General features: G+C 50.1%; 1 protein-coding gene across 1 annotated transcript in view; it reads left to right on the top strand.

The window, feature by feature from the left end:
- HADHA (hydroxyacyl-CoA dehydrogenase trifunctional multienzyme complex subunit alpha) overlaps nucleotides 1-21991 on the top strand; it is a 34612-nt gene that overhangs the window by 3922 nt on the left and 8699 nt on the right. Inside the window, exons 2-15 of the mRNA XM_082217511.1 lie at nucleotides 2771-2812; nucleotides 3987-4057; nucleotides 4355-4488; nucleotides 6391-6529; nucleotides 7294-7413; nucleotides 7512-7614; nucleotides 8854-8976; nucleotides 9087-9205; nucleotides 11066-11122; nucleotides 15125-15234; nucleotides 15371-15505; nucleotides 16869-17040; nucleotides 19325-19411; nucleotides 21032-21172. Of these exons, the coding sequence (XP_082073637.1) occupies nucleotides 2771-2812; nucleotides 3987-4057; nucleotides 4355-4488; nucleotides 6391-6529; nucleotides 7294-7413; nucleotides 7512-7614; nucleotides 8854-8976; nucleotides 9087-9205; nucleotides 11066-11122; nucleotides 15125-15234; nucleotides 15371-15505; nucleotides 16869-17040; nucleotides 19325-19411; nucleotides 21032-21172 (1553 nt within the window). The remainder of the gene's footprint in view (nucleotides 1-2770; nucleotides 2813-3986; nucleotides 4058-4354; nucleotides 4489-6390; nucleotides 6530-7293; nucleotides 7414-7511; nucleotides 7615-8853; nucleotides 8977-9086; nucleotides 9206-11065; nucleotides 11123-15124; nucleotides 15235-15370; nucleotides 15506-16868; nucleotides 17041-19324; nucleotides 19412-21031; nucleotides 21173-21991) is intronic.

Below are 21991 nucleotides of genomic sequence, written 5' to 3'. Positions count from 1 at the left end.
TTTGTTATCTGAACATGCTGGGCATCTTCCAGGCCTTTGTTAACTGCAAATCGAAGGACACTTTCTAATCCTGTTAAATGTGTGCAGTCTCCCAGGTTTCCTCTGTACCCAGGCGTGTATGTTGTTGTTTTTTTGCAGTTGGATTTAAAGCCATCTCCTCCTAAAGTGCAACTTAAAAAACACACAAAAACCCCAACCTTCTGCAGAGTTTCTTCTAAATGGCAGTACAGTCGTACTTTGCATCTCGAACGACTTGCAAGACGAACGTTTCGGCTGCCGAATGCCGCAAATCCGGAAGTGATTGTTCCGGTTTGCAAATGTTCTTTGGAACCCGAACATCCGTCACGGTTTCCGATTGGCTGCAGCCAATCGGAAGCCACACCTTGGTTTCTGAACTGTTTTGGAAGTTGAACGAACTTCTGGAATGGATTCCGTTCAACTTCCAGGGTACCACTGTACAAGAAATATTTGGTGCTGTATGGGGAAGGCCCTTGTTCTCCAGGGTTTGTATTTCTGGGAGAGGGAAGTTTCTGGAAAACAAGGTGGGGAGGAGGGTTGATGTAGTCATGCCGAACGCTGTGTTGCAACATAACATTTGGCGATTGCCATGAAATGGCCTGCAGTCTGGAGCCTCTTAGTTCATTGTCAGGTTGTGGCAAGATCAGAAGCTGCTCTGGGCTTGAGCTGAATGGCATTTGCTCTTATGAGATGACGGATCCTCTTTCCTGCTATCTCGCATGTTGATAAGCAGCCAGAGAAGCAGTAAGCGTTAGGAACCCTAAAAAAAGTATAAGGTTTCTTTGTATTGTGTCACGGAAAAGGTCTGATTTTAAAATATTCACTTTAAGGGTGGCAAGGGCACTTACCATTATTGGGCCTGCCTAAAGGCTCACCCCCACTGTTGCTTGACCTGTATTTTGACCATATTGTGTCCCGAAAAGTTCCCCAGGGTCTGACAGCTTTTCTCATTGTTGCGCAGCTCTGCCTTACAGAAATTCGAAATTGCTTGCTGAATTGAAGATCCATTAAACAAAATCTCTCTTTAGATTTTCTGTGTCTCTGAGAAGATCCACTTCAGTGGGCAAGACTGTCCAGGGACACAACAAAGTGGAAAGTTTTTGGACCCCGGGGGAATTAATCTGTACAGAAAATATGATTAAATATTATCGAAATTTGGGTCGAGCAAAAGTGTGGATGAGGTCTTTGCTTGGTTTTTGTGATGCTAGTTCGAGCGCCTGGGCAAGAAAGGGGCAGGTCTTTCACATCCCAATAAGCATTTGTGAGCAGTGCATTTTCATCTGCACAGAATATGTGAAACATAACTCTGGCAGATAACTCTGGCATCTTTCTGAGCTGGCTCTGTTCTCAAGATAGCAGGAGCCCTCCAGCCCCCCCCCCCCCCAAGAGAGACCCTGGCAATTTCATCAGGTGCCGTGTCCAACCTACAAAGTGCCTGCATTTATGGGCATGGCAGGATGTAGGTGAAAGGTCCTTTCCTTTCCACTCTGGAAATGTGGGCCAAAGGACATGGCGCACCTCCAGCTATGGGGCTGGGTCACGAGACCGGCTTGCGCAAGGCAGCATATTTGGCCTCTGATGTGGTGGCTCCCCCTCCCCTCAGATGGACTTGGGACCCTCTGGAACAGGCTACCGTGTCTTGTTAACACAATGGATAGATCAGATCAAGTTTCAGAGCTTCACTTAATAATTAGCAATGCTCAGACTTCCAGGTGTATGTTGGGAAGCCATGCTTGGAAAAGGCTCATAGCAAACACTGTGAAACACCAAACGTTCCATGCTGGCTTGCGTAAACATGTGCAAAGTGATGTTAAGTTTTCAAGTCCTTTAAACCAGGGTGGATAAAAATCCATTGGATTTTTTAAAATTTAAATCATATTTTAAAAATTATTTAAACCAGATTTTTAAAAAATAAAATGCTTTTGGAGCAAAAATCTTTCTCAATAGAGTTTTCTACAGTCATACCTCGGGATAAATGCGCTTCAGGATAAGTATTTTTGGGTTGCGCTCTGCAGCGACCCGGAAGTAACGGAGCGTGTTTCTTCCAGGTTTCGCTGCTTGCACATGTGCAGACGGTCAAAATGTCGTGTCTTACGTTCTGTTCAGGATGCGAACGGGGCTCCGGAACAGATCCCGTTTGCATCCCGAGGTACCACTGTATTTAAGTTACATTATAGTCCAAAGGCTATTCATCAGGAAAAAAGGGTTCGTTTTAAGTTTTTCATGTGTACTAAAACTCAGTCTAAGTTTTTTAAAAAAACAAAACAAAAGCTTTAACCACATCAATTAACAAACATGGATACATATGCTATAATGTTATTGTTTTAGTTAAATAAATTGTTTAAATTGTTATTAAGGAAATGATTATTTTTCTCCTTCTAATAAAGTACAGCAGAAAAGTTGTCCATAAAGTCTGTCGATATATTTCTAATAGTATAACCAAATCAGTCATTTTTGATATAACTGTAAAAACTACTCTGAACATTTATTATTCCAAAAATGAAACCTCTATCTGGTTGTAAATATTAAGATGATACCAGCAAGAATTAGTCTTTTTGTAAAAAAAATTGATTTAAATCAAGTCTTACTGACTAGTGATTTAAATCGATTTGATTTAAATCAAATCCACCCTGCTTTCAACTGAGCCTCATCACTCAGAAAGAGACTTTGCCTGAAGGCACCAGCAGGGATGGGAAATGTTCTGATTTATTTGAAGTTCCAAAGTAACTCCGGGAATCTCTCTCTGTCTCAGGTTACGCCTGCCGAAACCTCAGCACGTCCTCCCCTCTTAAGTGTAAGTCAGTTCTTGGGTCTGGTGGGGGTTGGTGGCGATGACGGGGGGGGGGGTTCTGCCCTGGTTGAAAGAAATCTGGCAGAGAAGGCAAATTTTCTGGGGGGCGGTGTTTCCACCCTGGTAGTAAAAACAAAGAGACCGTAGTGACTTCAGTGTAGTGGGGGGGAACCTTTTTGCCTCCAGGATCAACCTTGCAGGCCTAATTTGACAGGTGGGTGGGGCCACCCACATGTCGTCACACAACGCTGTCATGGTGTCACGTGACTGACAGGTGGGTGCAGCCCCCCACCTCTCAAAACCCCCTCCATGGCCTTGCAAAGCACCCTTTGAGTAGGGAGGGACCCCGGGGTCATCTAGTCCAACCCCCTGCAATACAGGAATCTCAGCTAAAGCATCCAAGACAGATGGCCATCCAACCTCTGTTTAAATACCTCCAAGGAAGGAGAGTCCATCACCTCCCAAGGGAATCCATTCCACTGCTGAACAGCTCTTACAGTCAGAAAGTTTTTCCGAAAGTTTAGTCGGAATCTCCTTTCTTGCAACTTGAAGCCATTGTTTCAAGGAGAAAACAAGCAAACCACAGAGCCTAGGACTTGCCGATCAGAAGGTCGGTGGTTCGAATCCCCGTCACGGGGTGAGCTCCCATTGCTCAGTCCCTGCTCCTGCCAACCTAGCAGTTCGAAAGTACGTCAAAGTGCAAGTAGGTAAATAGGTACCGCTTCGGCGGGATGGTAAACGGCATTTCCATGCGCTGCTCTGGTTTTGCCAGAAGCGGCTTAGTCCTGCTGGCCACATGACCCGGAAGCTGTACGCCGGCTCCCTCGGCCAATAAAGCAAGATGAGCGCCACAACCCCAGTCGGCCATGACTTGACCTAATGGTCAGGGGTCCCTTTACCTTTCCCCTTCCTTCATTTGACCTGGACACTAGACTTCTGTTGATGCAGCCTAGAATAGCATTAGCTTTTTTTGCTGCTGCATCACACTGTGGAGTCATGCTCAGCTTGTGGTGCACCAAGACCCCTAGATCCTTTTCACAGGTACTGCTAGTAGGCCAGGTTTCCCCTCATCCTATATTTGTGCATCTGGTTCTTCCTGCCTAAGTACAGAACCTGACATTTTGACATTTGCCCCTCTTGAAATGTCCCTATAAATCTCTCTTTTCCCCCGCTCCAGCAAGAAGCCATGTTAACTATGACATCAAAGGAGATGTTGCTGTCGTGCGCTTTAACTCTCCGAATTCCAAGGTAGGTGTTCCTGTCGCTTCCCTGTGGGCTGAAGCGGTTTAAACTATGCAGAAAGGTTTAAAGGGTTGCCTGGGAGTCATGGAGACAGAAAGGAGGGAGACGGTCTGCCAGACCAAATAGAAGGGTGTGCTGCCGGCTGCTTGCGAGTACATTTCAAATCTTCAAGATATTTGGCATGCCACCGCCCTCCCGATGCTGTTCCATGTTGGCGAGGACTAGCAAGGGCCATTCTCCTTCCAGAGTGGGAGCTTTCCCTTTGCCTGCCTTGGCTTCAGCTTGCCTGTTCATTTCCCCCAGGTCAACACCCTCTCCAGGCAGCTGCAAGACGACTTTTCCGCCGTAATGAACGAAATTTGGGCCAACGAGGCCGTCAGTAGCGCCGTCCTGATCTCGTCGAAACCCGGCTGCTTCATTGCTGGCGCAGACATCAAGTAAGTTCCACCGGGGCGGGAAGAGGGGTCCTGTTGGGTGGAAAAATGGGCAAACCGGTCGCGTGCTTCGGGGCAGCCTTTGCCCGCTTGCTGCCCTCCAGATGTGCTGGGCTCCCATCAGCCACAGCCTCCCCTAGTGGGAGCTGTGGTCCAGAACATTGGAGGTGCACCAAGTGGGCAAAGGCTGCTTTAGGGAATGGCTTCCCAATCTTTTCGGGTCTGTGGGCACGTTTGCCAATGGGGCTGGCTGTTGTGGACACCACACACACACACACACACACACATTGCAACCTGTTCTGTTGGCTTTCAAACCTCGTTTTGGTGGAGGGGACTCTGTGGGTGTTGAGTTGTGGAAGTCAGTTGGTAGTTCACCACACCTCAACCTGTGTGGTGCATCAGGAGAGTAAGCGGAGGCCCAGCAGAGATTTTCTGTTCCCAGCAGCTTCTTCCAGAGTTCCCGGTTAAGGAAAAGCTCCTCTCCCATACAGTAACACAGTGTTTATTGCTAACACTGTCACCATCCTAGTTGACGCTGCTGTCCCTAACCCACAGCCTCTTCCCCTGACTCTCGCAGATTCAGAGTCAGACCCCCAACAGCAAACAGAACATGCAAGACAAGACAAGCAACAGGACATAATGAAAGCAATGCCCTAGATGGGAGCCTTCTCGGTAGTGGCGCCTGTCCTGTGGAACGCCTTCCCTTCAGATGTGAAGGAAATAAGCAGCTATCCTATCTTTAAAAGACATCTGAAGGCAGCCCTGTTGAGGGAAGTTTTTAATATTTAATGCTGCATTGTTTTTAACACTCGATTGGGAGCCGCCCAGAGTGGCTGGGGAAACTCAGCCAGATGGGCGGGGTATAAATAGTAAATTATTATTATGATATTATTATCCCTGCCTGCCACTACTTCAGATTGGAGCAGCTGCTGCCCTCGCCGTAGTTGGCTGGTGAAAGGTGCCTGTTTTGCAGAGCCTTGGTTACACAGAGGTCTACTTGGGACCCAGAGCAGTAGCCTAGCTGGTGACAGGTAGTCCAGAGGTAGCTATCTCTTCACAAGTGAGATGTTAGGACCCTGCAGGAACAAAAGCCGACTCTTGGGGAAATACCTCCAGAAAGGAAGTCCCCTGAGAGGTTGGGCCACTTCACACTGTTAAAGTTTGTGGGTCGTAAATCCTTTGACCCACGGAGTCTGCTGCAACGGCACTGCAATAAATTAGATTTATTTCCACTCCGACAAATTTCAGTGGCGCCCACACGCTTCCACTCGCACGCTGCCACTCTTCTCAGTTGTCGGACGTTAGCAGAGTCCGCACGCAGCGTAAGAGGGCTTTGTCTGTGTGGTGTGTTCAATAACTCCGCTCGACACCAGTGCTTCTAATCTAACACTCTTTATTTAGAAGCATACAAAAACGGAAATGAAAAACCTACAGAATCCAGCTGCATGCCTGCAGCTTTCTGCCTCTAACAAAACGAAACTACCTTGCTCACATTCTCAGACAGACTGCTCTCTGCAGCCCCCAGAGAGCATGGATCATAGGAAAATGCCCGGATCATGTGGGCAGTGCACCCAGTTAGTAAGAACGCTTCCTGGAGTGTTAACTCTTAACTGTCCAGAACCACAACACACACACACACACACACTCCCTCACATGCCCCAGGGTCTGGGACAGCAGATCTGTGTTGCAGCAGAGAGTCTGATAAAGCGAGGAGACGGTTGCGCCCAGTTGCAGCACACACCTGCTTCCTTAGCAGCAGTCACACAGAGTTGGGCGAAGGAGGAGCCCTGTGTCACTGGCCAGGCGTCTTGAATTGCTTCTCTGCAGAGGTAGGATGACTTTGTAAGGTGGGCAGCGGTGCGCCTCGTTCACAGACACGAAACTCTCTCCTTGTCCTGCCTGTAGCATGATTGAGGCCTGCCAGTCCAGCCAAGAAATAACTCTACTTTCTCAGGAAGGACAGAAGATGCTGGAGAAGCTGGAGAAATCGCCAAAGCCCATCGTTGCTGCTATCAGCGGCTCCTGCCTTGGGGGAGGACTAGAGGTAGGGAGGAGCTCTGCAGCCGGGAAAGCCTCTTCTCCATAATGAAAGGGAGAATGGTGTGCATGTGACTGTGTTCTCTGCATTTGCCATAAGGGAAGGATCCTGGCTCGCCTCCAGACCAGCTGCTCTGCGTCCAAAAGGCCCTGGTCTCAGTCCCCAGCATCTCCAGTGTGGGAGAGCCAGTGTGGTGGTGTGGTTAAGAGTGGTGTTACTCGTAATCTGGTGAACCAGGTTCGCTTCCTGTAGCATCACAGAATTGTAGTGTTGGAAGGGAGCCAAAGGGTCATTGGGTCCAGCCCCATAGAAATCCTCGGCCAGGCCGTTGGCTCACCTAGCTTAGAGCTCTGCAGACTCTGGCTAGCAACAGTTTCCCACTACACCAGCCAGCGTGGTGTAGTGGATAAGAGTGGTAGACTTGTAATCTGGTGAACTGGGTTCACTTCCCCATTCCTCCACCTGCAGCTGCAGCTGCTGGGTGACCTTAGGCCAGTCACACTTCTCTGAAGTCTCTCAGCCCCACTCACAGAGTGTTTGTTGTGGGGGAGGAAGGGAAAGGAGAATGTTAGCCGCTTTGGGACTCCTTCGGGTAGTGATAAAGTGGGATATCAAATCCAAACTCCTTCTTCTTCTTCTTCTCTTCTTCCATGGAGGGCTGGGAACGCCCAGTCCTGTCCAAACTTCCTGAGAGCCCTTGAGCATTCTAAGCCAGATGAACGCAACCGCCTGACTGTGCATTCAGGAAGTTCCCTGTGTTCCCTTTCCAGGTTGCCATTGCTTGCCAGTACAGAATAGCAACCAAGGACAAGAAGACTGTCCTGGGAACCCCAGAGGTGCTGCTGGGGCTGCTGCCGGGGGCAGGAGGCACCCAGAGGCTGCCCAAGATGGTGAGTGGGTGAGCACCCCACCCAGAGAGGGAGGGAATCTGCCTTTCCAGCATCCCTGCTCTTCTGGCATGTAAAACTCATTTCCTTCCATGTTTCAGGTGGGGCTCCCTGCTGCCTTTGACATGATGCTGACCGGAAGAAACATCCGTGCTGACAGAGCGAAGAAGATGGGGCTGGTGGACCAGCTGGTGGATCCTCTAGGTTAGCTGGAGACGCTTCTAGGTGCACACACCTGCCCCGTGGCCTTGCACCTGGCTTGGCGTGGTCTGTGACATTGCAGGCCCCAAGGCAGGGGCGGGGAACCATCGCTGAGCTGCAACTCCCGTCAGTCGCAGCAAATACAGCCAGCGGCCAGGGATGGTGACGGGACTTGTAGGGCAGCAACACCTGCAGGGACAAAAGGCCCTGAGGCTGGAGGGGGGAAGCATATCCTGCAGCCGCTGCCGCAAGCAATCTCGCTGCCACATTCTGTCTCTGGGCCAACCATTGCAGTAATTCAGCCATGTGGTCAAGCTGTCGCAGTCTAGGAACGTCTGTGGCTGCCTTACAGATAGGTAGCCGTGTTGGTTTGCCATAGTCAAAATAAAAAAATAATCCTTCCTGTAGCACCTTAAAGACCAACTAAGTTAGTTCTTGGTATGAGCTTTCGTGTGCATGCACACTTCTTCAGATACACTGAAACAGAAGTTTCCAGATCCTTCTATATAGTGAGAAGGTGGGGAGGGGTATTACTCAGAAGGGTGGTGGGAATGGGAGATTGGCAGATAGCTGAGATGAGCCTGTTGACGACTCTTAACGACTGCAATAGGTCTTACAGGAAAAAGCAAGGGGTGAGAAGGTGAGAAATGGCTTAGTCATGTATAATGAGATAAGAATCCAATGTCTCTGTTCAGACCAGGTCTCTCCATGGTTTTAAGTTTGGTAATGAGTTGCAATTCAGCAGCTTCTCTTTCCAGTCTATTTCTGAAATTCCTTTGTAGTAAAACAGCTACTTTGAGATCTTGTATAGAATGTCCTGGGAGATTGAAGTGTTCTCCTACTGGTTTCTCTGTTTTGTGATTCTTGATGTCAGATTTATGTCCGTTTATTCTTTGGCGTAAGGTTTGGCCTGTTTGTCCAGTATAGAGAGCTGAAGGACACTGTTGGCATTTGATGGCATACACAATGTTAGACGATGAGCAATTTTATAGAAGGATCTGGCAACTTCTGTTTCAGTGTATCTGAAGAAGTGTGCATGCACACGAAAGCTCATACCAAGAACTAACTTAGTTGGTCTTTAAGGTGCTACTGGAAGGAATTTTTTTATTTTGACTGTGGCTGCCTTAAACAGTCGACCAAAGGCTCCAGTGAGAGAGCTGGATGCAGGATTCTCCCTTAGGGAGTCTGTCTCCTTGGAATGCACCTTCGCTTCCTGCTAAAACAGCACCTCTGCCTTCACAGGGCCAGGGATCAAGAGCCCCGAGGAGCGGACGCTGGAGTACCTGGAGGAAGTGGCCATCACCTTTGCCCGAGGCCTCGCCAAGAAGACAATTTCTCAGAAAAGGAACAAGGGGCTGATGCAGAGTGAGTGGTCTGGCCTGGCTCCGGGGGCAAGCTGCCCTGGCCCTTGGCCTCCCTGGAGTCGGCCCCCTGGGTCATTTCCTCCCTTGAACCTGCTTTGCGTTGCCTTGCAGAGATGATGGACTATGCCATGGGCATTGCCTTCGTGCGGCAGCAAGTCTACAAAACGGTGGAGGGCAAAGTGCGGAAGCAAACGAAAGGCCTCTACCCGGCTCCCCTTAAGATCATCAAGGTGAGGGCCATCTGTGCGCATGAGGGAGGGCAGAGGGAGTGTTGGGATACTGCCGTGGAGACGGGGGCATTTGGCAGGCCCCCAGCTGGCTCCAGCCACTGGCTGGCAGCTTGGCGATCTCCGGTTCCCGGAACAGCATCAATCAGCGACACAAGCCTCAGATACGTTTAGAAGCTGTGCACGCTCTTATCAGCAAAGTGAATAAATCCTCACAACGGAAGTGGCGGACAGAGACATGTGTAAGCATATTTACAGCATTTATTCAGCATAGTTTGGGAACAAAGGAAAAAAACATGTCTGCTTCCCTTCGTGTCCAGCAAAACAGCAGGAAAACAAAAACAATATACAAACGGAAGTTCCCAGCAAGTTTGTGCTGGAAGTAAACAGGCGTGTGACACACAGCAGTCATGCCTGCTCCTTTTAAGGTGGAACGGAACTATATTCTAACAGTGAGCACACTTGGTTTCTGCCCTGCGTGTGGCAAAACACTGGCATCTCTAGTTCTGCCCGTCTTTAGGTGGGGTTGGACGAGTTGACCTTGGACCCACCCAACTTGGGTGGCCAGTAGCCAGGACGGCCGTCCTCTGCCAGCACAGTTGGCAGGGGATTGAATTAACTTGGGGTCTCTTCCAACTCAGCAATTCTAGGAGGCAGGATACCAGCAGCTGGTGATTGCAGAGTGCTATGGCGCCCCCACAGACTCCACCATCCCTGCCTCAGAGTTTCCATTTATCTAATACTATTCCGTTTGATTCCTGTGGCATTTGAGAAGCCTGGCCATTTAGGCAGCCGGCCCTCCTGCCGGCTTTCATCGTGATTTTTTTTATCATGATTTCCACCATCCTGAAGCGCAGGCAGGAAGGGATCAGCGAGGGCTGGGCTGCGGGGTCTGTCTTCATCAACACCAGCTGAAGGGGGAGGCCTGCCAGCGTATGTGGGTGCCTCTTTGGCACTGGCTGGAAGGGTCTCTGGTGCATTCCTGCCCCTCCCCACCCACTTGCCTCCCCACCTTCCTTGCACTGCCTTTCGCCGTTCCTTTCCTGCTGTTTTTAATCTTCACTTGTAAACCATCAAGATCGCCTTACTGCAGATAGGCCCACTCAAGCCACTCTTACCCTTAGGAATTCCCTGCCTCTTGATACCAGGCAGACGCCTTCCCTGTACTCTTTTCGGTGCCTGCTAAAAACAGTCTTGTTTAGACAAGCCTACCGAGATATTTAAGGGACGCGGGTGGCGCTGTGGGTAAAACCTCAGCGCCTAGGACTTGCCGATCGTATGGTCAGCGGTTCGAATCCCCGCGGTTGGGTGAGCTCCCGTCCTTCGGTCCCAGCTCCTGCCCACCTAGCAGTTCGAAAGCACCCCTAAGTGCAAGTAGATAAATAGGGACCGCTTTATAGCGGGAAGGTAGACGGCGTTTCCGTGCGTTGCACTGGTGCTGGCTCGCCAGAGCAGCTTCATCATGTTGGCCACGTGACCCGGAAGTGTCTCCGGATAGCGCTGGCCCCCGGCCTCTTAAGTGAGATGGCCGCACAACCCTAGAATCGGACACGACTGGCCCGTATGGGCAGGGGTACCTTTACCTTTACCGAGATATTTAGAAAACTGATGTGAGTTTTTAATCTTCTTTGAGTCTGTTGTTATTTTATCTTTTTGAAAAAATTTAAGTTGTTGTTCTTACTGATAATTTTGTTGCTTTGTCTTTTTTTTTTGTAAGCCGCTTTGAGGCTTGTTTGTTTTGCAATCAAGCGGCGCATACATTGTAGGAAATAAATAAACGTTAAACCACCCTGGGCGTTTCAAACTGAAGGGGGGTATAGAAATGTTTCAAATAACCCAAGATGTTGTTCCTCTTTACTTTAGGTTGTGAAGACAGGCTTGGAACAAGGAAACGAAGCTGGCTACCTTGCAGAATCCCAGGTAAGCCTTTTATTGCCTGTCACTATGGACATTGAACTTTGTAGTCTGTGCTTAAAGGGAGACGGACTCCGTTGAGAATTGTAGTGTTAGATAAGAAGGTCCCCCGCCCTCGCCAGCAATCTGTACGAAATAATCACCTCCGAATGCCTCAAACAAGTCACCGTATTTTTCGCTCCATAAGACGCACCTAGTTTTTAGAGGGGGAAAGCAAGGGAAAAAATATTCTTTAAAGGGAGCGCTGAGCAGAGCCTGTATGCTCAGCACTCCCTTTCACGATCCGCGTGGAGCGTGTGTGGCTTTTCCCGAGGAGGGAGAAGGGACTGACGGGCTGCCCTCCTCACTCCTCGGGGAAAAGCCCCCATGAGCCGCACACACGCTCCACGCGGCTCTTTAAAGGGAGCGCTGAGCAGAGCCTCCCACCTGCATTCGCTCCATAAGACGCAAACACATTTCCCCTTACTTTTTAGGAGGGGAAAGGTGCTTCTTATGGAGCGAAAAATACAGTAAACCACAAACGACAAACCTTTGCATGAAGTCCTGATCTGCCTGGCTCAGTTTTCTCGTGGTGGGGTGGGGTGGAGGCTGAGAAAAAGACTTGATTCCCCCCTTAGCAACCCTCCCTTAGGACTTCACCAGGGGGAAGCCCACCTCACAGTTGCAAGAGGCATCCCGTTCGAATCACAGCAAAGGCCTTAACTGTTCACATGGTGTCTGATCACAAGATCTGGGTGCTCAGAGGCCCTGTTCAGGTTTCCAGTGAGTCCACAGCGTTGTCTTGGTGCCAAATGTCACACCAAAGTCCCATGTTTTTTGCTGGGGGGCGTGTAGAAGAGGGTGGGGAGGAGGACCAGGCGGCCAGGAGAAGGAGGGGGCTTGGGAAGACTGGGAAGGGCAAGAGCAGGCTGTGGCCTGGGAGTGGGGGAGATGATGGCAGCATCTAGGGCTGCGGTAGCTAAATAACTCACTTAAGCTCCCATTTGGAGTGACTTAAGGGAAGCATGGGACGTGGGTGGCGCTGTGGGTTAAAGCACAGAGCCTACGACTTGCCGATCAGAAGGTCGCTGGTTCGAATCCCTGGGACGGGGTGAGCTCCCATTGCTCAGTCCCTGCTCCTGCAAACCTAGCAGTTCAAAAGCACGTCAAAGTGCAAGTAGATAAATAGGTACCACTCCGGCGGGAAGGTAAACGGCATTTCCGTGCACTGCTCTGGTTCGCCAGAAGCGGCTTAGTCGTGCTGGCCACAAGACCCGGAAGCTGTACGCCGGCTCCCTCATCTAATAAAGCAAGATGAGTGCTGCAATCCCAGAGTCGGTCACGACTGGACCTAATGGTCAGGGGTCCCTTTACCTTTACCAATTAAGGGAAGCAGCTGCTGCTGGAGGGGAGCAGAGAATTGTTGCGTTTCCTTACAGTTTATTTATATGCCACCTTTCAGCCGAAAAAGACACCCCAAACAGCACAAATGCAAGCAGACCAATGGAAATGCAATACAATAAAAACAAAACAAAACCTTAACACTACAAAAGTCCAGGCGACTACCCACTTATGCGGGGGTTAGGTTCCAGGCTCCCACGCACATAAGCAGAATTGTGTAAATTGGGGACGCCTTCTAAACTAAGGTTGCCAGATTTTTTCCAATGAATCCGGGGACACTTTTCAACTTCCTACTGAATAGGTGGATTTTGTCAGGGGACTCATTTGTAAATCTGGGGACTGTTCCTGGGAAAAGGGGATGTCTGGTAACCTTATGCTAAAGCCCCTTCAAACGCCCTCTCTGCCATTCTCTCTGCCACCTGTATGATAAACACCGTATCCCATAATATCTACAACTAGAGTTGAAGCCAGAGGCTGGAGGATGCGTGGAAAAGCAGCTGGTGCCTGCATTGGCTCTTAAGCAGGGATGCTGAGCAGCCGAAACAAAGCGCTTCTGCATGTCTGGTCTCTTCGAGGTTTCCTCTGCCCTCACTGACACCCTCTTTAGGCTGGGGGTCTCTTCATGAGAGGGTCTCTCTCCCACTATTTCCGTGCTTGAATTGAATTGTTTAATTATTTCCTCCTGCTGCACATATATTCGGTCAGGTGTGAGTAAAAGTAAAGGGACCGTTAGGTCCAGTCGTGGCCGACTCTGGGGTTGCAGCACTCATCTCACTTTACTGACCGAGGGAGCCGGTGTACAGCTTCCAGGTCATGTGGCCAGCATGACTAAGCCGCTTCTGGCGAACCAGAGCAGCGCACGAAAACGCTGTTTGCCTTCCCGCCAGAGCGGTACCTATTTATCTACTTGCACTTTGACGTGCTTTCAAACTGCTAGGTTGGCAGGAGCAGGGTCTGAGCAACGGGAGCTCACTCCATCGCAGGGATTTGAACCGCCAACCTTCTGTTCGGCAAGTCCTAGGCTCTGCGGTTTAACCCACAGCGCCACCCACGTCCCAGGTGTGAGTAGAATGCACTAATATGCATTCATTTTGCTGCCACAAAGGCAGCAGATTACTGCCCACGAAAACATTAAGGGGAATGCCAGAACCAGTCTTTTAAACGGCACTTCTTTGAACGGTCCCAGAGAAGAGGTGGGGCAAAGCTGGTGGAATAGCTTTGCTCCCAGTGTCTGGCCCCTGTAGCAAATCGTGTCTGACATCCCCAGTGACCCTTTGGCTTGAATGCAGAAGCCGTTGGCCCTGGTCGCTTCGGCCTGCACTTTAGTGAGCTGTTCTCACCGCTGCTTAGAAGCTCCTGGGCTGAAAAGAATAATAACAGTGGGGATTGGGGCCGCCTCTGCCGGGCCAAGTACAGTTTGCCACGGGCAGACATTGGGCTGGCACCCTCTTACACAGACCCACGCAGACTTTGTAGCCTCCTTTTCTTTGGGGGTCCTAATTTGCGGCTGGCTTCTCTTGACCACTTAACTTATGCTGGACAGACGTTCCTCCTGAGTCACTGGCCTCCAGATACGGAAAGGTAACGTTATGGGGGAAAGGCACCCCGTGCTTTTTCCAGTCTCCCTTCCCATCCACCTTGTCAGTTCTCCATTTCCTCCGCTGTTGTTCTCGCTCTGGGTGGCTGATGTGGGAGGTTTGCAGTCACCTCTTGCCACTTCCTGGCTTTCCCACCGTTCATACTTGTCACTTTACTTTCCCCTGTTTCGTTTGTCTTGGGAGACGCAGGGTTGGACCCAGAAAGCCGCCTTTCTTTATTCGTACGCCCGGGCTGCTCAATTCCCTTTTGCGAGGGACCTCAGGGTGCGAAAGCAGCTTATTATAAACTGTGCATATTGTGTGCACTTGCAAAGTTTGCTGTATCAATGAAGCCTGTGTTCACATAATAATAATAATTTATTATTTATATCCCGCCCATCTGGCTGAGCTTCCCCAGCCACTCTGGGCGGCTTCCAGCAGAACACTAAAATACATTAACATATTAAACATTAAAAGCTTCCCTAAACAGGGCGGCCTTCAGATGTCTTCTAAAAGTTTGGTAGTTATTTTTCTCTTTCACATCTGGTGGGAGGGCGTTCCACAGGGCGGGTGCCACTACCGAGAAGGCCCTTGGCGCTGGACCTCTGTGTCCGGGCAGAACGATGGGGGTGGAGACGCTCCTTCAGGTCCACTGGACCGAGGCCATTTAGGGCTTTCAAGGTCAGCACCAACACTTCGAATTGTGCTCGGAAATGTACTGGGAGCCAGTGTAGGTCTTTCAAGACCGGTGTTATATGGTCTGGAAATCTGTGTTTGCAGATTTCCAGATAGCTCGGGGACATACAGAGAGGCTTCTTCTTTTGAGCTCCTGCCCTGGGTCTTTAATATCAACATCCCACTGGAGACAGAATTGTCCTACACCCCTGCATCCCTGGTCCTTGATTTTCCCAGCCATTGTCGCCCTCCGGCCTCCGCTGTCGCTGAAGCCTCGGTGGGCCTGTCCATTTCCCCCTCGTTGCTTTCCTTGGGGCATGATGCAGAGATGGGCAGGCCCTCTGACCGCGGCTGCCTCTTCTCCCTTCCCCTGCAGAATTTCGGGGAGCTCGGGATGACTTCTGAGTCCAAGGCACTGATCGGGCTGTACCACGGGCAGGTACAGTGCAAGAAGAACAAGTTTGGGCAGCCAAAGCAACCCGTCCAGTAAGTCCAGCTACAGGTGGGGTAGATCTGTGGCAACCCATTTGCCTCTGCAGGACGGGGGAGAGACTCGGGTTCAGTGGTTGGTCGCTCTTTATCCCCCCCCCTCCAGAAAAACACCCCTTCCTTCTCTCTACAGGAACCTTGCCATCCTGGGGGCAGGCCTGATGGGCGCTGGAATCGCCCAAGTCTCCGTGGACAAGGGGATGAAGACCATTCTGAAGGACACGGCCCTGGAGGGCTTGAGCAGAGGACAGCAGCAAGTCTACAAAGGGTAGGCTCATTGGCAGCCCTGTGCTGTGTGGGGTCCAGGAGGGATTGAAATCTGAGCCTCAGCAGGGGCCTAGAAGTGGTGCGGTGCAGCTAAGCAGTGCAGAATGCATCTCCCTCGTTGCTGAGGACAATTCAGTGCTTCTCCATGTCTAAAATGTAGCACTGTGGAGAGGGGCAGGGGAGTTCCAGGCTAGGCAAAGCTGCGCATTTCTTGCTTTGGGCTTTAAGAACTTGGCCTGTGTGCGGCTCCTTCCTTCCTTCCTTCCCTCCCTCCCAGATTGGGCTCTCCTTGCTCCCCACAAAAAAGGGACTGATTTTTGTTTTTTAAAAAATAATCTTTATTAATTTAAATTACACACTTAAACAAAGAATTTACAATCTCATACTACAAAAAGAAAATTAAAGAAAAAAGAAAAGAAGAAAATACAGAAAAAAGAGAGGAGAAAACAAATTTACGTACATAAAAAAAATTAATCTTCCTAATTAATACTTAATCAAATACTTAAATAAAAAAGACTTCTAACAAAATGAGTCTTCCAGTCATTCTCACTGTACTGTTTATACTGTCGTTTTTTCCGCGCAGTTTTATATTCTTTAATATTGTTCCTGTCTACTCCACAAACGGTGTTTGTTGTGTTTGCCCCCTCCTGCAAAGGGGCTGGGGGGTCAGCTCTGATGCATGGAGGGTCCTCTCTTCCACTATTCTGGCTTGAGCTTGCAGAGGTCCCAATGCGCCCTCACAGAGGTCGTTCATCCACTGACAAAATATCCTGGCAGCTGCAAAGCTAAGAAGTGAAAAAGAGGAGGGAGAATTAGGATGCCGCTTAGCTTACTGTTTTTCCTTAACACCAGGAGTTCCTCTCTCAGGCGTGGACTTGCTTCGGCTTGGCTCCCCCTTCTCTCCCCTTCCTTTCTCTCATCCCCCCCACTGGGAGGGGACAGGAGTGTGTGGCGCTACAGCCACAAACTGACCCCAAACAGAAAGACTAAAAGCGGAGCTCAAAATCAGAGCCTGGGGAAATGGAAAAGTATTTGCCTAGAGTTGTGAACACCTGGAAGGAGGGTGACCAGGCCACCCGCCTTCATTATAAGAATTATAGAATTGTGGAGTTGGAAGGGAACTCTAAGGGTCATCCAGCCCAACCCCCTGCAATGCAGAGGGGTCGCAGCACTTGGCTGGCTCCTTCCCCAGACAGGCCTTTGCTCAAGGCTCCTGTTTAGGGAAGCTTTGAATGTTTGATGCATTACTGCATTTTGATATTGTTGGAAGCCGCCCAGAGTGGCTGGGGAAGCCCAGCCAGATGGGCGGGGTATAAATAATAAATTATTCTTATTTATTATTCCGCCTCCCTCTCCTTTCCCAGCTTGAACGACAAAGTGAAGAAGAAGAGCCTGACGTCGTTCGAGAGGGACATGATCCTCAGCAACCTGACGGGGCAGCTGGATTACAAGAACTTTGGGACGGCGGACATGGTGATCGAGGCCGTCTTTGAGGATATCAGCATCAAACACAAAGTGGTGAAGGAAGTGGAGGCGGTGAGTAGGAGGCTGGGCTGGGGGGCCACTTGCGTGAGAGACCGGGGCTGTCTTCCAGAGGCTGCCCTTAAGCGCTCCTGTGGCCCCACTGCTTCCCCACCTGCAGGGGGCGGCCTTGTTCCTTTGCTGGGGCTGGAGGTGCCCTCAGGGTCCTTCTCTGGTGTACCTGGTCCCTGTCCAGTCAGCATGGTGGGTGCTGGGAATTATGGGCTGCCCCGAAGGTTGGGCAGTTAGCCCGGTGGTGGGGGGAGAGGTGAGCATGTGACTGCTTGCGCCTCCTCCCCTGTAGACCTCTGCTCGTGGGCCACCAAAGTCAGGGACAGCAGTTCCCAGCTTTGGGGTGTTTCAGTTGTCCTGGTCTTCCAGCATTTTGCAGTAGAGCCCATGGCTGTGTGAAGGTTCTCAGGGGGTGTATGTGTTATTTATTTCCGGTCTTGAAAGACCTACACTGGCTGCCAGTACGTTTCCCTGCACAATTCAAAGTGCTGACCTTTAAAGCCCTAAACGGCCTCGGTCCAGTAGACCTGAAGGAGCGTCTCCACCCCCATCGTTTTGAGGTCCAGCGCCGAGGGCCTTCTGACGGTTCCCTCCCTGCGAGAAGCCAAGTTACGGGGAACAAGGCACAGGGCCTTCTCAGTGGTGGCACCCGCCCTGTGGAACACCCTCCCATCAGATATCAAAGAAATAAACAACTATCTGACGTTTAGAAGAAATCTGAAGGCAGCCCTGTTCAGGGAAGCTTTTAATGTTTAACAGACCATTGTATTTTAATACTTTGTTGGAAGCCACCCAGAGAGACTGGGGAAACCCAACCAGATGGGCGAGGTATAAATAATAAATTATTATTATTATTATTATTATTATTATTATTATTATTATTATTACTATTATTTCATAATATTCCTTCACTGCTGATTGCAAAAAAGAAGCTCAAAGCAATTTACATGAACGATTAAGAAAGATTTAAGACTTTCAAAAAGCTAAAATAGCAGCAGGCTAAAAAGAGATTAGAACTCGCATCAGCTTTCTAAACATCTGGGTGATTTTTAGCAGGTGCCGAAAGCTGCACAGTGAAGGTGCCTTACTTGATATCAACCGGGAGGGAGTTCCAAAGTGTAGCCACACAAAATAATTGTGTTATTACAGACACAGAACAGGTTGTTATGTGACACTCACAGCAGTGCCAGTTCTGCCAATTGAAGCCGCCAGGTGGGCGCATGTGGGGCAAGATGACCTGTGGAATTATCCCAGAGTGGCATGTTCCTCTCTGAAGAAGAGCGGTTATTGTCAAAAGGTTGCTAATGGCTGTGAAACAGGAGCGGAGGTGAGGGCTGGGGTTTACTGCAAACAGCTGGGTGATCTAGGCATTAATGCTACGTAAAGACTGCAGTTAGACAGACAGCGCCAGACCTCCTGGGTCCCTGTCCTGCCCCATGGCAACACCCTCCTTCCCCCCAGCTGCAGCCTTCATGGGGACCTTTGGATTCAGTGGCCACCAAAAACCCACTGGCAACACCAACAAGGAACTGCAGGTATCCGATGTGCTTCCCCTACGCATCGGAGATGGCGTGAATTGGCTGCACGTCCTCACAGAGCCTGTATTGACCTTGAGGCGTCTGCTGGTTGCAATCCAAGCTCTTCAGTTGCAGGGGGAACCTCTGCCCCTGCCTCCCTCTCCAGAACTCTCCAGGTTATATTTTCTGAGAATCCTCCAGAAAAGCAATCTCTCAAAGGACATGTTAATGGCATTTTATCATTGCACTGTGGAGAGTGTATTAACTTACGGTCTGTGTGTGTTGTTTGGGAGCTGCACGGTCAGGGAAAAAACAATTCTGTCCAGGGTTGTAAAGACTGCAGAGAGAATAATTGGGTGCACTCTTCCCACCTTGGATCAAATCTACGCTTTGAAGGTGCCCTAAGAAAGCTGCAGAGATAGCGCAGGATAGTGCGCACCCTGGAAATGATCTCTTTCAGCTTCTGCCTTCTGGAAGAAGGTCCAGGGTTATAAAGACTAGGACTAGCCGCCTGAGAAACAGTTTCTATCCAAATGCAATTTTGGTTTTAAATGCAGTGTAAGGTAGTCTTTATGTGAGTATATTGTATTTAAAAATGGGGTATCAGAGTTTTTAGGGGGCTAACCAGGTTGGGATAGCTGGGATAGCAGGCTTGTTGGTTTCTGAATGTCTGGTGTAGATTTTTTCAATTTCGTTGTTCTGTATGGGACAATGACAATAAAGATTTATCATATTGTATCGTAACCTAACCTGTGTGTTATCTCCCCCAGGTGGTCCCCCCTCACTGCATCTTCGCCAGCAACACATCGGCGCTCCCCATCAATCAGATTGCCTCCGCCAGCAAAAGGCCGGAAAAGGTGAGTCCTGGATCTGTCTGCCATCTTCTGTCTTCAGTGAGCCAGTGTGGTGTAGTGGATAAGAGTGATAGACTCGTAATCTGGTGAACCGGGTTCGCGTCTCCGCTCCTCCACATGCAGCTGCTGGGTGACCTTGGGCTAGTCACACTTCTCTGAAGTCTCTCAGCCCCGCTCACCTCACAGAGTGTTTGTTGTGGGGGAGGAAGGGAAAGGAGAATGTTAGCCGCTTTGAGACTCCTTCGGGTAGTGATAAAGCGGGGTATCAAATCCAAACTCCTCCTCTTCATCCATCCATCCATTCATCATATATCAGGAGTCCTCAAACTTTTTCAGGATGGGGCTGGTCCACTGTCCCTCAGACCTTGTCGGGGGCCAGACTATATTTTGCACACACAAAAAAGAACAAGGGACGATGAGCAGCACGTGAAAGGGCTCCAGAGAGGGGCTGCTTTAAATGGCGGCCGCTTGAGAAGGGCGCTCAGCCAACTGCGGCTCCTGTGTCTTGCGAGTGGCGGTGGTGGGAAGATGAGCAGTGCACAAAGGACTCCGGAGAAGGGCTGGCACCAACAAAGCCCAGCCCCCTTCCTTCTCTAGGCAGGGCGGGAAGCCAGGAGGAGGGAGGGAGGAGGCGCCGCTGCCGGGAGAGGGAGGGAGAGAGAAAAAACCCGCAGACCGACGATCCATGTGGCAATTCCTGGACCGTCCACAGGCCGGATTTAGAAGGCAATTGGGCCTGATCCGGCCCGCGGGTCTTAGTTTGCCGACCCACGCCATCCATCATCCATCCACCCATTGCATTTTTATCCCACCTTTCCTCCAAGGAGCTCCAGTACGTTCGTCTCCTCCCCATTTTATTCTCACCACAATCCTGTGAGGTGGGCTAGGCTGAGAGAGAGTGATCGTCCCAAGGTCACGCCCAGTGAGCCTCGTGGCTGAGTAGGAGGATCTGAACCCTGCTCCCTCCCAGCTCTCCAACACGGCCTAGGACCCTCGTACCTACGGGACCGCCTCTCCCTGTATGCCCCACGGAGAGCCTCAAGGTCCATAAACAGCAACACCCTAGAGGTCCCGGGCCCTAAGGAAGTCAGATTAGCCTCAACCAGAGCCAGGGTCTTCTCAACACTGGCCCCAGCCTGGTGGAACGCTCTGTCTCATGAGACCAGGGCCCTGCAGGATCTGATTTCTTTCCGCAGGGCCTATAAGACAGAGTTGTTCCGCCTGGCCTTTGGATTGGAAGCAACTTGATCCCCTTCCCCTCTTTCCTTTCTCCTCCTGTGATGGAACTCCCATTTGGGGACTTCCCTGGCTTTTTTCTGGCCCGCGTAGGACCAGACTGGCTAGTTGGCCTTGGTGAAGATTTGACGTTTTCACCCCCAAAAAGTTTTTGATTTGAGTTCCTACTGAAATGAGGCTGCATTTTAATGTTGTGCTTTAATCTTGTTTTTAAGTTGTATTTTAATCAATTGTTTTTATACCTTGTGTTAGCTGCCCTGAGCCCGGTCTTGGCTGGGGAGGACGGGGTATAAATAATAATAATAATTATTACTACTACTACTACTACTACTACTACACCACACTGGTTTGCATCCCGCCCTGACCTTACCTGTCTTGGTCCTCCAGGTGATTGGGATGCACTACTTTTCCCCCGTTGACAAGATGCAACTCCTTGAGATCATCACCACAGACAAAACGTCCCCGGACACGGCAGCCGCTGCAGTCGCCGTGGGCCTCAAGCAAGGGAAGGTCATCATTGTCGTGAAGGTGAGCTCTGTTTTGGTTTTCCGGGAACAGTTTCCAGCTGGGTCACGAAGGGCAGAGGCTAGACCAGCGATTCCAGAAGGGGGTGGTAGGGTCTCCTTCCAATTCCGAGGGGGCTTGCTAGGAGGCAGGGGGTTGGCAGGGGGAACTTGAGGTGTAAAGGACAATCAGACCTTGAAAAGCTGGCATTGCCAGATCTAGTTCGTCTATTTTGTGGAATTACCTGGGAAGGCAGCCCATCTAGGAGAAGGAAGACTCTGACCCTAAACCTCCACTGCCTTGTGGGACATCTTTGCAAGAAGAAAAGGCCGCTAGAACACTGGTGGCCAAAAATGGGAAGAGTGAGGGGACTCCTTCAATCTCAGCGTGGCAGATCAAATTTTGCGAATATATTGAACTAGCCAAGATGACAGCATCAATCAGATTGCAACAAAAACAAAAATTAAGAAAGGAATGGAAATGTGTTGAAGAATATATTGTACATCAACCTTCTGATCAGCAAGTCCTAGGCTCTGTGGTTTAACCCACAGCGCCACCCATGTCCCTATAATCCCCATGTTACACCCCCCAAACTACACCACTCGTACATCACGGTTACATCATGAAAGAGGAGGTCTGGTGGCAGTAATCTGAGCATCCTGGACCCTGCCCCATGGTTCCCCTTGCCCTCCACCAAACACCCATCAAGTGGAACAAAAGAGATATTTACATTTCCCTGTTTCCCAGCCAAGTTCTTCACACCCTTATTTCTGGAACGGCTACCTGTCTGGCACTCAGGTGTCAGGATGCCAGGAATCATCACTCAGGCAGAGGGGCTGCTGA

Source organism: Podarcis vaucheri (genome assembly GCF_965113315.1).
Source record: "Podarcis vaucheri genome assembly, chromosome: 3".
Classification (NCBI taxonomy): domain Eukaryota; kingdom Metazoa; phylum Chordata; class Lepidosauria; order Squamata; family Lacertidae; genus Podarcis; species Podarcis vaucheri.
Note: the sequence above shows the minus strand (reverse complement) of the source record. Positions and strands in the feature narration are given on the sequence as shown.